General features: G+C 36.9%; 1 protein-coding gene across 4 annotated transcripts in view; it reads right to left on the bottom strand.

Annotated features, from left to right (window-relative positions):
• The window catches only part of TTN (titin), a 285,062-nt gene that overhangs the window by 180,871 nt on the left and 87,041 nt on the right, over positions 1–17,150 (bottom strand). The window contains exons 41-70 of one of the 4 annotated variants that reach the window (XM_088461211.1): positions 16,340–16,903; positions 15,712–15,993; positions 15,328–15,606; positions 13,070–13,348; positions 12,700–12,978; positions 12,303–12,587; positions 11,927–12,205; positions 11,553–11,834; positions 11,165–11,443; positions 10,796–11,074; positions 10,425–10,703; positions 10,016–10,303; positions 9,646–9,924; positions 9,274–9,555; positions 8,900–9,178; positions 8,518–8,796; positions 8,147–8,425; positions 7,770–8,057; positions 7,312–7,590; positions 6,839–7,120; positions 4,819–5,097; positions 4,444–4,725; positions 4,061–4,339; positions 3,678–3,965; positions 3,198–3,476; positions 2,828–3,106; positions 2,454–2,732; positions 2,052–2,339; positions 1,651–1,938; positions 994–1,275 (exon numbers count right to left, since the gene is read on the bottom strand). The exons of 2 other annotated variants lie outside the window; for them this stretch is intronic. In XM_088461211.1, coding sequence (XP_088317337.1) covers positions 994–1,275; positions 1,651–1,938; positions 2,052–2,339; positions 2,454–2,732; positions 2,828–3,106; positions 3,198–3,476; positions 3,678–3,965; positions 4,061–4,339; positions 4,444–4,725; positions 4,819–5,097; positions 6,839–7,120; positions 7,312–7,590; positions 7,770–8,057; positions 8,147–8,425; positions 8,518–8,796; positions 8,900–9,178; positions 9,274–9,555; positions 9,646–9,924; positions 10,016–10,303; positions 10,425–10,703; positions 10,796–11,074; positions 11,165–11,443; positions 11,553–11,834; positions 11,927–12,205; positions 12,303–12,587; positions 12,700–12,978; positions 13,070–13,348; positions 15,328–15,606; positions 15,712–15,993; positions 16,340–16,903 — 8,724 coding nt within the window. The remainder of the gene's footprint in view (positions 1–993; positions 1,276–1,650; positions 1,939–2,051; positions 2,340–2,453; positions 2,733–2,827; positions 3,107–3,197; positions 3,477–3,677; positions 3,966–4,060; positions 4,340–4,443; positions 4,726–4,818; positions 5,098–6,838; positions 7,121–7,311; positions 7,591–7,769; positions 8,058–8,146; positions 8,426–8,517; positions 8,797–8,899; positions 9,179–9,273; positions 9,556–9,645; positions 9,925–10,015; positions 10,304–10,424; positions 10,704–10,795; positions 11,075–11,164; positions 11,444–11,552; positions 11,835–11,926; positions 12,206–12,302; positions 12,588–12,699; positions 12,979–13,069; positions 13,349–15,327; positions 15,607–15,711; positions 15,994–16,339; positions 16,904–17,150) is intronic. One more of the 4 variants, XM_088461212.1, reaches the window with a different exon arrangement.

Below are 17,150 nucleotides of genomic sequence, written 5' to 3'. Positions count from 1 at the left end.
TCAACAAAAGTCAGATACTCCTCAAGTGTGCAATTTGGAAAACAAAAATCCTAATACTTGGGTCAGAATCAGAGTAATTCCTGCACTTTTGTGTAATTTATTATATTTTTGATAAATTTACTTGTTAGCCTATTTTTGTTTGTCTTTTAAATAAGTAATAATAATAATGTCTTTTAATTAGCAAAAATATATACAAAATAACTGAAGGCCCTTTCACATGTCATATATATTTCTTTTCAAAATATGTGCATTGTAAATTACACATTAATTATAAGAGGAACATATTCCCACTATACATTGAATGCACATTTGACAATACAATGCAAGATAAAAGACATGTTTTTTAACTTGTGTCTTTATGAAAATAGGATTTTGGTATCTTAGATTAAAAAAATAATTGAATATGATTAGATGAGCATTAACCCATTTGCGCTCATCATAGGTATAGAATGTAGGCTACATAGACATTTTTGATGAATGAGCAAAGAGGTTCTTAGATGTATCATTTCCAAAAGTGATTTTTAAATTAACAAATACTACTCCAAAAGTGGTGCTTACATGTTATGTTATGTGTCAGTATTAGGGCTGTTAGGGACCCACCTGATGAGGTCACCGTGAAGTGATAGGTGGGCAAACATCTTTGGCCAAACATGTACTAAGAACCTCTATATAACACCATGTTAATTGATAGTTCATTATATATATTTTTGATATTTATTATTCTTAGTACTTGGAGTGTGCATCAGCTTCCCCCCTGTTTTCTGCAATATTATATTATCTTACCAGTTTTCTTTCAAAAGACTGACCAAATTAAGGACACTTTCTGGATTACATTATACATACTTTACTATGTATTGTTGTTTTATGACCACAATTACAGAAGCATATTCAGCTTTCAATATACAAATTTTAAAAAGTTATATTAAGTTATATTTATAAAAATACTTATATAAAATAAGTGAAGAAGAGTAACACCGGGAAGTAATATTGCACCTTTTACTGTGATTGCTGTACTGCAGCTTGCACTGCCAGCGTCGTTATGTGCTTCACAGGTATAATCACCACTGTCTTCATTGCTGAAATCATTAATTTCAAGTACTGCCACATTGTCGGCAAAGGATATGTTGTGTTTTTCGCTTGGACGAAGCTCTGTGTCATTTTTGTACCATACAACTTTAATCTCTGGAGATCCACTAATTTTGCAATCAAACTGAGCAGAGTCACCAAGTTTCACAATCTTTGAAGGCTCTAGCTTCTTTACAAACTTTGGCGTTTCTATGGAAGTAGAGGAGAAAAATAAGTATATGTGCAAGCAAATAAAATAGTGTAAGCTGCAGACCCTTTCTAGATTGTGTTGAAATGTATTGCAATGTTTAAAATGTTTGTGTTTCCCTAGCAAGCCAGAGTTACTAAAATACTGTGTAGCTCAACCTTATGTAACCTCATTATTAAAAAGTTCATACCTTTACCCGTAAGCTCCTCAGTAAAACAATCATTCCCTAAAATTAGAGACAAACACAAACAAACCAAAGACGAAAAGAAGAGTTTGCTTTTCACACCGTTTGCTATTGTTTAGTTCTATACAAAGAGAAAAGTAAGAATGTATTTATTGCCTTTTTTAATAATACATACAGGTAAACGACAAAATACCTTTCACACTCAGTTCAGCTGAACAAGATTCTTTCCCAACATCATTGGCTGCTTGGCAAGAGTACAGACCCGAATCTCCTTTGCCCACTTTTACAATTCTCAGGTGGGTTGTATTACCAATGTAGGTGATCTTATAGTTTCCACCTGTTTTGAGTTCCTTATTATCTTTGGTCCATAACACCTTAATTGGTTGTGTTCCAGAAACATGGCATTCAAAATCTGCACTCTCCGAGAGTACAGCTCCTACAGGTGTTGGTTTTTTATCAAAGAAAGGAGGTCTTTTGGGTTCTACAAAGCAAAAGGAATAGCAAAACTGCTTAGTATATCTCTGTCTAGGAGGAATATGGTTTGGCCCAATATGGAAGTTACAGCTGCTTGTTCAAATGATTACTGACACCAACCTGAGATTGTGAGTTTAGCAGTAGAAGAAGCTGTACCGACTGAATTTGCAGCTGTGCAAGAATATTGCCCAGCATGACCCTTCTCAGCTTCAAGAACATGAAGAGTTGCTACATTATTCTCAAACGATAACTGCACATTATGGTCATCAGTTAAAGCTATGCCATCCTTATACCAAGAAACCTCAATAGTTTCTGAACCATTGATACGGCAATCAAATTTCACTTGCTGTCCAACCGTTGCCTCCAGATCCTTCATTTTCCTGGCAAATGAAGGTGGAAGTTGACGGTCTGCAAAAGAATAAGTGTATCGTAAAGATTTACATTCCTGTCCATTTTTTCTACTAACACCATTATAAAAAGAGATAAGGAAGAGAAGGTTCTTTTGATAAATAAGAAAATCACCTTGAATGGCAAGCACTGCCTTTGAAGAAACAGATCCTACAGAATTTTCTGCTTTGCAGATATATTCTGCGCTATCATTTTTGTCCACCTTGCTGAAAGCTAAAGTAGCAATGTTGTTCGAAAAGTACACTTTACATCCTGGAGTAGAACGGAGTTTAGTATCTCCTTTGTACCATGACACCATAATTTCTGGTGTCCCTCCAACTTGACATTGCAAAGATGTTGAGTCACCAACTGTTACTTCTGTGTCTTCTATGTTGGTAATAAAGTAGGGTGGTTCTATCAAAAGAATGATTAGAGTAACTCACATGTTCTTTAACCAAGCCTACAGAAAAAAACACTAAATGTATGTGGAAATTAGCATAAGGACACACCTAGAATGGTCACCACAGCATAACAGGCATCCTGACCAGCCTCATTTTCAACCCGGCAAGTGTACTCGCCATCGTCATCTATGGAGCTAGTTAAGATTTCCAAGATACAAGATTTTTCTGTTGTAGTTAAATTGCATTTTTCACTTTGCACTATCTCTATTCCATTCCTTTCCCAAGTTACATAAATGGGAGGTGTGCCAGTGTACGTGCTCTCCAAAATAAAGGGTTTTCCAGTTTCTATGCTGTAGTCTTTTATTTTCTTCACAAAAGCAGCAGGTTCTGGTGCAAGAAGATACAAAAAAGGTTAGCAAAGCCTTTGAAAATGCGACAAATAATAGCCGGAAGAAGAGTTTTGATAAAGAAATATTACCTTTTACAAAGAGATGAGTAGTGCATGAGTCTTTTCCTGCATCATTAGAGACAACACAAGTGTAGTCCCCACTGTGGGTTTTGTCCACCTCATTCAATTCCAAGATGGCAGTTGAATCTCTTAGTTTCATAATACATGTAGTTCCAGAAATGAGTTCACTACTTCCCTTAAACCAGTGCACTTTAAAAGGGGGTGTCCCTTTGATGACACTTTTAAAAGAGACATTCAGGCCAGGTAATGCTTCCATCGGTTCAGGCCTTGTCACAATAGAGGGGGGCTCTGAAGAACCATAGTACATATCATACGATGAAATGGCACATTATGAAAGCATGGTACTATATACAGTAGCTTTACAGCAATCAAAGAAACATTTTCCAGGATTTCAAGAAACAAAAATTTTAAAGTACGCGAAATATTCAAAGATGATTGAAAGATGTCAAGAAAATCTGTTAATAAAGAAATTTTCCTATCACTACTTACCTTGCACAATCATGGTAGCACTGCATTCACTGGTCCCAGCAATATTGGCAGCTACGCAGGTATAGCTACCAGCATCATGGGATTCCAAGTCATTAATTTTTAAAACACAAAGACTATCTGAAAACTCAGGTTCATATTTGTCTCCACTGAAGATTTTGCTTCCATTATGAAGCCACGTTATAGACATGGGTGGTGATCCGGTGATTTTGCATTCCATAAGAACAGTGGAGGCTAATGCACCAGTTGTGTCCTTTAACTTTTTGGTGAAAGAAGGAGGAATGACTCGATCTATTCAATGAAAGGTAAAAAGATACTGTTTTAAAAAAGATCTATTTAGCAACCATAACTATTTGTTTAAAACCTCAAAAGATCAAATAACTAACCAAGTACGTCAACTGTTGCAGTACAATTGCTTTTGCCAACATTGTTCTTCACCTCGAAGGTGTATTCTCCACTGTCACCACTATCTGCAGACAGAATTTTAATGAAAGCTATCTTATTGGAGAGACTGATTTTATATTTTTGGCTGCTGGTTAGTTCTTTGCCATCCTTGAACCAGCTAGCTGAAAGTTCTGGTGTGCCTGCCACTATGCATTCAATTGTGCATACATCTCCTGCTGTGACTCTTACAGGTTCCGGCTTTTCTACTATTGTTGCAGGTTCTGCAATAAAACACAGCCATATATGTAGACTTAACAACTGATTCATCTAATCAAATAAAATAAAAAATAAAAATTTTTTTTTGTCATTCGTTTTTCTCTTTTACCTAGAACAGATATGTTGGCTATGCATTCCCTCATTCCAGCATCATTTTTAATCTGGCATATATACTTTCCAGCATTAGCTGGCTCAGCCTTCCTTATTTGAAGAGTTGCAAGGTTCTCAAAGTGAGAAATCTTAATGTTCTCACTTTCCCTGATGACCTCTTCCTTGTCCTTCAACCAAAGAACTGAGATTGGCTGTGAGCCTTCAATCAGTCCTTGTAATTCAAGAGGTTCACCCAAAATAACAGTAACACTTTCCACTTTCTTCACAAATCTTGGTGGCTCTGGACAAAAAAATTCAATGCACAGAATTATTAAGATATAGTTTTTGTTCTGCTGTTTTTCATTTGTTCTCAATCTAAATAAAAAACATTTACCTTTAAGTTTTACACTACAAATGCAAGTGTCACTCCCAACATCGTTGGCTGCCTTACAATGGTATTCACCAATGTCTGGGGCTTCCACATTAAGAATATGAACAGATGCAAGGTGGTTTTTAGAAGTTACTTTGTATTTTTTACTACTTCTGATTTGTCTGCGATCTTTAAACCAGGTCACTTCGAAGGGTGGAGTTCCCAAGAGCTCACATTCAAGACTAACATCCACGCCTTTGAGAATTTCTGCTGGACTGGCCTTCTTGCTAAAGACAGGGGGTTCTATGAAAATAATGAACACAAGTTACTAAATTGTGGAGTAATTGCATTGAGAATAAAGTTCTTATTTTGATAAAGTGCATATGGTACAGCCAGCTTATATTTTCAAAGCATTGCTGAAAAGCCTAAATAAATCAATTATAATATTATTTAAAAAAATTAGAGTGCATGCAGAATATTTAATTTAATTAAGACTGTTCTATCCATTAATATACAGTAACTGGTCTCTAATTGTTGTATTTCTGTTAGCTTTTAAGAAGAATTTGTGTTATATTGCAAACCATTTATAATTGATAATTTACACCAGTTTTAATTAAATAACTCATGTTCTATTAGTTAACACTGGCCAGTTTATTGCTATTTAGTCATGTTGCTAATTAAAATGGATATTGATGAATTACTACAATTAATTCATAATTAATATATATTTTTTTCTTTCTTGGGAAGATATTTTGATACATTATGTAGGGTTCTCTAAACATCTTTCCCAGAAGTACAAAAATATGAAGATAGCTTAAAAATATCTAGGAGTTTTTAAGTAGTATAGCATTTTAACCCTATTTCAGCCTGCTTAAAAAATAGGACTATAAATTGTTTCTAAATTAATATTTACAGGTTTTACTTCATATAGCTTTTGAATCATTTTAAAGTATTTATTTGTATTTTAATAATATGTAAATGTATGGAAAGTTACTGTAATGTAGCTGTAGTAGATGAAGCTTAAAGTGGCTAATAGAAGGTCAAGTTTTTGGGATAGTCCTAATTAATCTCAGGTGTGATCATTATAATTAATTTTACCAACTGCCACAATTGTGATATCTGTGAAATTTGGTCCATTCTTAGGGGCATATTCAATTAGCCGCGGGATTTCACCCGCGGCTAATTGACAGGCTAAAGTCCCGCGACGCGGGGTTTAGCTATTCAATTAAATAGCTATTTCCCCGCGTCATTAGACCGGGATTCCCACGCAAGAACACACTGATTCCGCGAGAACTGCAGCATCAGTGTGTAATAACCTCTCGCGCGAGGCTGAATAGGGCGGCCTCACGCTGATTTTACCTCGCACCTACATGAGGTGTGAGGTAAAGTCAAACAGAGGGGACTCGCACGCGGGGTCTCAGGGACACCCGTGCGTGGAATCCCCGCTAATTGAATCCCATCCAGCGCGACAATTATCGCTAATTGAATATGCCCCTTAGTCTTCAAAGCTTTGAAATTTGTAATCCTTCCTAGTATATCCTATTTGTACTTTAATACTATTATCTATATATTTAAAAAATAAAAAGTAGATATATGTCTAAACAATATTGTAATTCAATGGCAATTGTTGCTCAATTAAATAATTATTTAAAATTTGTTCAAAAAAACTATTTTAACAAAGCAAAAAAATATCTTAACGTGAGATAGATAATTGTTACATTTAAGAGGAAGGATTTTTTGAACTCATTGGATGGTTTATAAAATATCAAATTAAATACATTTTAATCATAAATAAGGTAGCTTGCACAGTACGATAAATGTGGTCAAATTGATCTAAATGACCAATCAAGGCTGTGCCATTTGTGGGCAGCTTGAGTCTACATTTTCTGGGATTCTCATGGATAATTATGCTGTTTTAAACTTTATTGGTCTGAAATCACTGCTGTATGGATCCAAACTGACCACTGTTCCCGATCAATATAACATGTGGATCAGACCTGGCAGAAAAAGGTTGCTGAAAGCATGCATTAAAAACACTTCTAACCTTTGACTACAATCTTGATACTGGAGCTGGCACTGCCAGCATCATTGTTTGCTTCACAGGTATAGTCTCCACTGTCTTCGATGCTGAGGTTATTAATTTCAAGAACTGGTATATAGTCAATAAAAGACATGCTGTACTTCTCGTTTGCCTTAATTTCGCCATCATTTTTATACCAGGTTATCTTTATTTCTGGAGATCCACTGATCTTGCACTCACATCGGACAGAGTCGCCCTGTTTGATTACTTTGGTTGTTTCTAATTTCTTGATAAACTTTGGTGGTTCTATAATGCCAAAGGGGAAAATATGAATTAAATGAGTACAGATGCTACTGTTACAATTGCAGTCTGACCTTGTAGAAGAGATTCCTAGATATGTGTGTTGCAGTCTTACAGTAATAAAGATGCTTAAGAAAGTAAAGAATGCATTTGACACATAAAAGGACAAACAGAAAGAAGACAGAAAATCCTCGCACCTGTTACAAGTAACACTGTGCTACAAGTGTCGCTACCAACATCATTGGTAACTTGGCATGTATAGCGACCACTGCTGGAACCATCCACTGTGAACAGATTTAAGAAACCTATTGACCCCTCCATTCCAAGAAAACATTTTGCTCCAGAAAAGAGTTCCACCTCTTCTTTGAACCATTTAATTGAGAACGGCGGAGTTCCCTTAACTTCCACTTTAAAATCCACCAAAGAATCCGGTATTGCCTTTTGGCTCTCAGGTTTTGCAATGAAGATTGGAGGTTCTGCGACGTTGAAGAAAGAGTATTTATATAAACCATTTTTAAACAATGTTTAATGTTATCAAGATGAGTTAAAATTATATATGTATTAAGAACTATTTTTTAGTTAGAGTATTATCAAGATTTCAAACAATAAAGGGGTAGTACAAGGTTAAATATGGAAAAAAATAATAGTTTCAAACCTTTGACAGTTAAGATGGCGCTACACTCAGCGCTCCCTGCCACATTCACTACTTTGCATTTGTAGTTGCCATTGTCGGATACGTCTAAATCGGCAACAGTCAAAGATACTGTATTTTCATGGCAGACAAGTCTGTGCTTTGCACTGTGCAATATTTCACTCCCGTCTTTGAACCATTGTGCATTTATGGGCAGTGAACCAGAAACTTTACAGTCCATTTGAATGGAAGATCCTATAACTTTGTCCATTTTTGTTAATTTTTTGGTAAAAGATGGTGGAATAGCTTGATCTGTCCAATAAAGAAAATTAGAGCTAGTTATTCCTGGTACTCATGGATATCTCTTGGCAGGTACTATAGAATCGAGTTACAGTACAAACCTAGAACGGTCACGAAGGCTGTGCAACTACTGCTCCCAAATTCATTTTCAACCTTAAATGTATATTCTCCACTATCATCCTTGCTCACAGATTGAATCCTCAAACTCGATACATTATCCTCAAAACTTAGGGTGTAAAATCTGCTTGGCATAAGCGGTCTACCATCTTTATACCATTTCACTTGAAGATCCGGTGTTCCAGCTACAGTACATTCCAAAGTTACGGGGTCTCTTTCAGTTACATTGACTGATTTTGGTCTCTCAATTATCTGAGCTGGTTCTGTGGTACAAATCAAATTCAAATTAATTTGAACATAAATGTAAATGACTATTTTTAAATATTTATTATTAAAAATTTAGTTTGCTACAAACCTTGAGCTATTAAGGAAGCAAAGCATTTATCTGTCCCTGATTCATTGGAAGCTTGGCATATATATCTACCGGTATGGCTGGAATCAATGGTTCTTATAAAAAGAGTAGCAACATTGTTCTCAAAGGTAATATGGGTGTTGTCATCTTGCTCTATAATTTTGTCTCCTTTTATCCAAGATACTGTTATAGGATCAGAGCCTGCTATAGCACACTGGAATACAGCAGGACCTCCAAGGACTGCAGTAGCATTTTCTGTCTTCTGGACAAAAGTTGGAGGTTCTACACAAGACAAATATTTTAATGAAAAGATTACTTATTTTTGTCCTATTAGTTATGAAACAATAGAATTAAAATGAAAAGGAGCTGTTTTGCTTTAACTAACCTTTTAAGTGGACTGAAGCACTGCAATAACAGCCTCCAGCTTCATTTGATATAGAACACTGGTATTCGCCAGCATCAGAAAAGTCACAATTGAAAATGTGGAGTTCGAATACTGAGTCTTTTTGAACAAGAGAGTACTTTTTACCACTACGAATCTCCTTTTTGTTCTTCGAAAACGTGACCTCAAAGGGTGGTGTGCCCGTGACCTCACAGAATAGCTTCACATCGGAAGCTTTCACTACTTCAACTGGCTCAAATACAGTTTTAAATGTGGGGGCTTCTAAAATTAGAAAATAAATACAAAATAGCTTATTTAAATGCATACCCAAAATTTATGAAAATAAGAAAATCAATTGAAAAGGGACCAAAACTAACCTTTCACTTTAACGTCAATACTGCAGCTCTCACTACCTGCCTCATTGGTAGCCTCACAAACATATATTCCAGTGTCCTCATTAGCAGAATTGATAATATCAAGAGTTGCTATTCCATCAACAAATGAACTTGTATATTTGTCACTTGTTGTGATATCATTTCCATCCAAGTACCAGGTGACCTTGATTTCAGGTGTGCCAGCTATCTGGCAGTGAAATGTTGTTGATTCTCCTTTTCTCAACAACGAAAATGGACCTGGCTTTTTAACAAACCGTGGGGGCTCTAAACACAGAAAAATCAAAATGTGTTTAAATAAATATAAAAATGGGTTCAATTTCAAATATAAAGGCTGTAAAAGTAAAGAAAGCAAACCTTTAATAAACAGAGTTGCTTTGCAAGTTGCTGTGCCAACATCATTGCTAACTTGAATTGTGTAACTTCCAGTGTCGGCAACTTTGGCTGACAGGAGCTCAAGGATACTTGAGGACTCGTCTTTCCAAATGGAACGATTTGCTCCTGAAAGAAGTTCTTTGCTATCCTTAAACCATTTTATTGCCATAGGCGTGGTGCCACTCAGAACAGCTTTAAACTGCACTCTAGAGCCTGGTAGGGCATCTTGTGATTGAGGCTTTTCAAGAAAATATGGAGGTTCTAAAACAGGCAAATGGAAAGGGTTAACCAAACAATCCTGAATGGGTTACACACTGAGATTTTTTTGGTATGAAGTAATAAAAATGCAAACCTTTAACAGTTAAATATCCACTGCACTGGCTTTTCCCTGCTTTATTAGTGGCAGCACATGTGTAGGTTCCGCTGTCTGAACCTTCCAGTTCATTAATTTCCATAAATGCTATGTTGTCATGGAAAGAATATTTGTGCTTTCCACTGGGCACAATCTCCTTGTCATCCTTTAACCATTTAACAGCTATAGGATGGGAGCCAGAAACTATACATTCAAGATTCACGAAAGACCCTTTGACACTGTCCTTTTTCTTCAGTTTCTTTGTGAATGACGGTGGTATTATTAGATCTAATTAACACAGAAGACAAAAACACTGTGTTAACCGCAACTTTAATATACGAGAGGGAAAATAAGTGGGGGCCTTAATGTAAATAATTCTAATAATAATAATTTATTATATAATACCAACCTAGCACGTTGACAGATGCGGTGCAAGTGCTCCTGCCAACATCATTTTGCACCTCAAATGTATATTCTCCGGTATCATTCTTGTCTGCTGAACTTATTTTTAAAGCCGAAACATTCTCAGTGAAACTGATTTTATATTTTGGGCTAAATTTTAACTCTATTCCATCTTTTAGCCATTTAGCAGTTATTTCTTTTGTTCCAGAAAATTTACACTGCAAGGTTGCTGGGTCACCCTCTGTGACATCAACAGAGACAGCCTTGTCAACGATCGTAGCGGGCTCTGTTAGAAATAGGGGACACTACCATTTAGTATGTTTTAAGTAATGTATTACAATCTTTATGCAAAGTTGCAAATGTGCAATAAGGACCAACCTTTTACTGCCAGCACAGCAGAGCATCTTTGGATGCCTGCATCGTTCTTAGCCTCACAAGTGTACTTGCCACCAAGATTGCTTTTAATTGAAGTTATGTGTAAGGTTGCTACATTGTTTTTAAATATTGCCTTTATGTTCTCATCTTCCATGACTTCATCATTGTCCTTCCACCAAGAAACAGTGATGGGTTGTGAGCCTTTAACAGAAGACTGAAAGGCAACCATTCCTCCAATTAGGGAGCTCAGGTTTTCAATCTTTCTTGTAAAAGTGGGTGGTTCTGAAGAAAAACAATTTTTTGTAAGAGGAAAATTTGCAACTAACTTGCAGTTTTGAAATATAATATCTGTTTATTTTTAGATTTACTAACCTTTCAATGCCACGAGAGAATTGCACAGGCAGCTTCCAACATCATTAAATACCCTACACTGATACTCTCCAATATCCGTCGAGTCAAATCTTACAATGTTGAGACTCAACAACGTGTCCTGGAAAAAGGTTTTGTACTTTCTACCACTCCGAATTGGTTTGTTGTCTTTGAACCATGAAACTTCAAATGGCGCTGAGCCTACGATTTCACCTTCCAAAATAACATCAGAATCTCTCAAAACTTCAGTGTTTTGAAACTCTTTTACAAAAGATGGAGGTTCTGTGGTATAAGAAAAATGCCTTCTAATTAACAAGATGTTCCTAAAGATACAAACATGAATGTTTTACGTTGGTAAGAAGAGTAAAGAAGGTATAATGATAAAACACACCTTTAACTATAATTGCACAGCTGCATATATCTGTACCAGCCTCATTTTTAGCTTGACACACATATTCGCCGATATCTTCAAGACTTATACTGAAAATTTTAAGAGCGGCAACAGAGTTCAAGAATGTCAAACTGCAAGCATCACTTTCTTTAATTTCCTTGTCATTTTTAAACCATGTAATTTTAATTGTAGGTGTTCCGGCTACTTTACATTCCAGCTGTACCGAATCACCTTTTTTGAAAAGCTGGGATGGTTCTAGTTTCTCCATAAAAGTTGCCGGTTCTGCAAGATTTAAAAATATTTATTAAGACAAACCTGTGACCTAAAGAGTAAGAGAGTAAATGTATTACTGTAAATGTAAAGAGAATGCCAACCTTTTACAAACACATTTGCACTGCATTCCACAGCGCCAGCCGTGTTGCTGACTTTGCAGACATAATTTCCTGACTCAGAAGATTTAATTGCATAAAGTTCCAAAGAGCTGCCAGTGTTTTCTTTGGCAATGTAGCAAGACCCTCCAGTTTTTAGTTCTTCCACGCCCTTAAACCATTTAATGGACAATGGTGGTGTCCCCTTAAAAGTGGCCTTCAGACACACGGTAGATCCAGGGAGTGCGTCTTGTGAATCTGGTTTTGTTATGAAGCATGGTGGTTCTAAATGCATGAAGAATAGACATTTTAACAAACCCGTAAGGAAGAATCAAGAATGAAATGTGATTTACAGCTAAAAGAAGTGGAAAAAAAAGCAAACCTTTTACAGAGAGCGTTCCTTTGGTTTCTTTACTCCCTGCAGAGTTTGTGGCTCTGCAAGCATAAATTCCAGCATCATTCATTTCTAGCCGACTTATCTCTAAAGAGGCAGTGCCTTCCACAAATGACATCTTATATTTGTCTGATGTAAGTTCTTCCTCATTTTTAAACCACGCAACTTTGATGGGCAAAGAACCCGAGACTTTGCATTCCAATCGGCAGAACACATTTACTACACTGTCAATATCACGCAGAGATTTGGTAAAAGATGGGGGAATGGTTCGATCTGTATGAAACAGAAATACATTTGTTCGTTACAATATCACATGAAGCATTGGAGAACTATACTAATTGTAATACCCAGAAGTGGGATTTTATTAACTATGTATTATACTAACCTAACACCGTGAAGGTGGTCTTGCAGCTGCTGCTACCCACATCGTTGGCCACCTCAAAAGAGTATTCACCACTATCCTGAATTTCAGCAGAGTAAAACTTTAAAGAGGCAATGTTATTTTTAAAGCTAATCCTATACTTTTTGCCAGAGGTTATTTCTTTCCCATGCCTTAGCCATTTCACTCTAAGTTCTGGAGTGCCTGATACAGTACATTCCAAAGTGGCTGGATCTCCGGCAGTCACTTGGATCAATTCGGCTTTCTCAACTATTTTGGCAGGCTCTACAATAAAGTTAAACACAATTGGTTAAGGAAGAGCCTGAAGGCAATGGTTATCAATAGGTAGGATACAACAAGGGGTTGGCTAACTGACCTTTCACCACCAACTCTCCAAAACAATTCTGGCTTCCTGCATCATTTTCAGCAACACAGGTGTATTTCCCAGCATTGTTAATGTGCACATTGCTGATATGAAGAGTTGCAATACTATTATCAAATTTTATTTTTATTTTGTCATCTTCTCGGACGACTTCTCTTCCTTTCATCCAGGTCACCATGATGACCTCAGAGCCTTTCACCGTGGCTTGCAAGGCAACATTGTTACCAACAACGGCAGTGACATTTTCAATCTTCTTCACAAATGATGGTGGTTCTGGTTTAAAGAAGAACAGTAAGTATGGAGATCCTATTTTTTATTTATATTATACGGCTCACATACATACCACTACTGCCTGAAAATACTGTGATTCTACTTTGTATTAGTAATATGTTAAGGATAATGCAAATTTTATGGCAGCATTTAGATCACTATTCAAAGAGACCATTATTTCCCCTGGAAATATGATGGTTGTATCTATGATGTTTTATGTTAATTACTCAATATAAAATACATTGTGTCAGGGCCACTGAGAGATTGGTTGGGCCCTGGTACTTGTTGGAAGACATGACCATGGGATATGTGGCCATGCCTCATCTAGTGTGCGTCCTTTGTGGTAACATGCAATGAGGAGGCCATAGTTACACCTTCCTGGCTAGTCCAGACCACCAGACAGGCCCGGGCCCTGGTACTTTGCACCCTCCATCCCAACATCTTTGCAGTCCTGCATTATGTATTCTTTTTCAAAATGAGTATGTATGTATGTATGTATGTATGTATTTAGTCAATTTATTAACTTGTGTCTGTGATGCTGTCTTGGGGTTGCTGTAAAAGCGGTAAGAATGATAGGTCTAACAAAAGTCTGAAAAAATATTGTGAGTCTTAAGACGTGCTAAGTTAACTGGAATGTACCTGCCAAAAGCATGGGGACTTCTGGGCTTGTCTATTGTCTAGTTTTAAGTAATGCCAATCTCTTGTCTTTCTGCTGAACCTGGTTAACAGTGGCACACAGGGAAGGGGGTCTGAGTACTTGCAATACCCCTGACAGGCCACAGAGACAGTTGCAGGCTGGGGTGAAGGGCACTCCACAGCTTCCAAGATTGTGTTTATAAATACAACGAGAGTGACTGGGCAGCATATTCTGCCTGTCACAGTGACAGACTCACCACTACACTGCAGCATCTGGCTGCTCTGTTAGGCTGTAGTCAGTGGAGTGCCAGTCAGGATGTTGATTGGTGAATGGCTCTGTCCATCCACCAATCACAGTGGTGGGATGTATCCACACACTAATTGGTGGATGGCTGGAGCTAAACACCAACCAGAGCACATGTAAGGAGCAGCACTGAGACACAGATAGTCTGGAAGCAGCCAGGTGAGCATTACTTAATTAATTTCGTCGCGCCACATTGATCTGAAGTCCAATTTTTAACAGGAAGCGGAGGAGAAAGGGGCAGGGTTTTTGATGAGGGAGTTGGGTTTTGCAGATTTGGGGTATGTTTTACAATGATGGAAGGTAAGCTGAAAATTTGGGTTATTTATGAGTGAGGGGAATTCTGGGGTATCATTTTAAATAACGGAGGGAGAGTCTAATATATATATATATATATATATATATATATATATATATATATATGTGTGTGTGTGTGTGTGTTGGTGTGTATATATGTATATTTAGTTAAATTATGTTTTCTCCTAGTAAAGCTAGTGTTTTTACTTGCATTGTATTCTGGGGTTAGCAATTACTGCCATAATAAATATGAACTGTTAGTCATCTTCTCCTCTGTCCCTAGCAAAGGACTTAGCAGAGAAGTAGGTCTACTTTGTTATATGGAGACCATTATTGAACTCCATTATCCAACCCCAAAGCCTTGTGATACCAGTTATTGTAACAGACACCTAATTCTTCTGAAAATGTTTTTCCTTGTTGGAACTTCTGAAACAGATGCAGGTGCAAGCATCTATGAAGCTGGACTGTGCTTTAAATTTTAAACCACAGTTAACTATTCTACATCTATAAAGTAGATGTTCTTTTTAAGGAACTATTTCCCTAAATCTCACTTGCACTTAATCCATACAGTATGTTACGATGGTGTTTCTTAAGTCTTATAAATTAAAGCTTTGCGGTTCAACTTTGGTCATAAAGTCGATAAGATCATAAAAAATTAATGATTAAAGATATTTTATGCCTCGTTTTGTCACTAGATTTTTATTAAAGTTAGAAGAGAGAAGAAAACCATTACAACTGCAATACTAACCTTTAAGCTTGTATGTTGCACTGCAGATGCACTTGCCGACTTCATTGGCTACAACGCACTCATATTCACCAGTATCTGCACTATTGAATGAGGAGATTTCCAGACAAGCAAGAGACTTCTGAAATATCAGCCTGTACTTTTTACTACTTCGTATTTGTTTCTTATCTTTATACCAGCTAACTTCAAAAGGTCCAGTACCGGACACTTCACACTGAAGAGTTGTATTTGATCCTTTTACTATCTCAGCCGGTTCAAGAGTTTTGACGAAAGAAGGGGGTTCTAGAAGAGCATTAGATTATCAGTAAATGATTACCGTGATACCGGAAAGACAGTTTATGTATAATAAGAACCTACTGTATCATTAAAATGTAAGACCAAACAAACCTTTCACAATAATTTCAGAAGTACAGCTTTCACAGCCCGCGTCATTGAGTGCTTCACAAGTGTAACTCCCGCTATGTTCAACTTTCATGTTGGTAATGTCTAACACAGCCTCTGAGTCGCCGAAAGACATTGTAAACATATCGTTTGGGCTAATTGCTGTGTTGTTCTTGTACCAAGTGATGTGGATTTCCGGTGACCCTTTAACTTTGCACTGAAGACGTGCAGACTCACCCTGCCTTAGCAAATAAGTTGGTTCCACCTTTTTCACAAAAGATGGTGGTTCTAAAGAAAGAGTTTTAAAAAGAGAAGATATTGAAATAAGAGAAGAGTTTTGTCACAGGCAAAATAATGCCAGAGTCATCCAGTTGGCCATTATCTTTGTTCAGCCGCTAGTCATTCACACTTGACTGGTCCCAATGGTAAAACTCATTCTTTCCCATTAACAAAAAAACACACAAGTTCTGTTCAGACAAGACACAAAAATAAAAACATAAACACCCACTATTATCACTATCACTATATCCTGTTTCTAAGCCTCATATAGGGAAAAAGAAAAACATATATCCTGATCTTGTGATTTGAAATATGTGTCATGTTGGTTCTGTAGAATGTGTTGTGTTTCTCTTACCTCTTATTGTCACAGTTGATGAAGATGAGCTACTTCCTGCATCATTTGTAGCCGTGCATACATAATTTCCAGAGTCCTTTATCTTAGCCACAGGTATTTCAAGAGAAGCCACTTTGTCTTCAAAATAGATTTTATAGTCCTTCCCAGGAAGAAGTTTATGACCATCTTTGGTCCAGGTAATGGTCACTTTTCGTTCTTCGTTTACTTGGCCTTCAAGGCGAACAGTTTTATTCACAGCAGAACGTAAAGGTTCTAACTCTTTGATGAAATGTGGTTTGTCAATGACTACTAATTCTGCCTGACAGGTATCTGTTCCAAATTTGTTTGAGGCTTTGCAAGAGTATGTACCTTTATCAGCAGTGGTAAGACTTAAAAACTCTAGAATGTGTCTGTTGTTTGTAGCTGAGATCTGACAGCTCTCTGAAGAAGAGATGGGAAGTCCATCTTTCTGCCATATTGTGTCAATGACGGGGGTACCTGACACTGTGGCTTGGAATTTAGCTTTCTTGCTGACAAAAGAGGTTACAGACTCTGGTCTGGTTACAAAAGATGGAGGGAAGGCTTCTGCAAGAAAACAGAGGGTTCAGTATCTCATCAGTATTTTAAAGCCATAAAATGTATGCATACTACGAAACAAGAGCGATAAGAATGAAATGCCGGATCTGACGATGACTAGCTTATTAAAAAGAATAAAAATATCAGAAGATATTGCTTTATCTGTTTTCTAATTTGTTTCAGGTAACAGTATGAAGATAAGAGACAATAAATAAAAGGCAACTAAAAGATGGGCATATCTGTGCTGTAGTCACAT

Source organism: Taudactylus pleione, unplaced genomic scaffold, assembly GCF_031769625.1.
Source record: "Taudactylus pleione unplaced genomic scaffold, aTauple2 ptg001027l, whole genome shotgun sequence".
NCBI lineage: Eukaryota > Metazoa > Chordata > Amphibia > Anura > Myobatrachidae > Taudactylus > Taudactylus pleione.
This window is presented reverse-complemented; position numbering and strand designations above follow the sequence as displayed.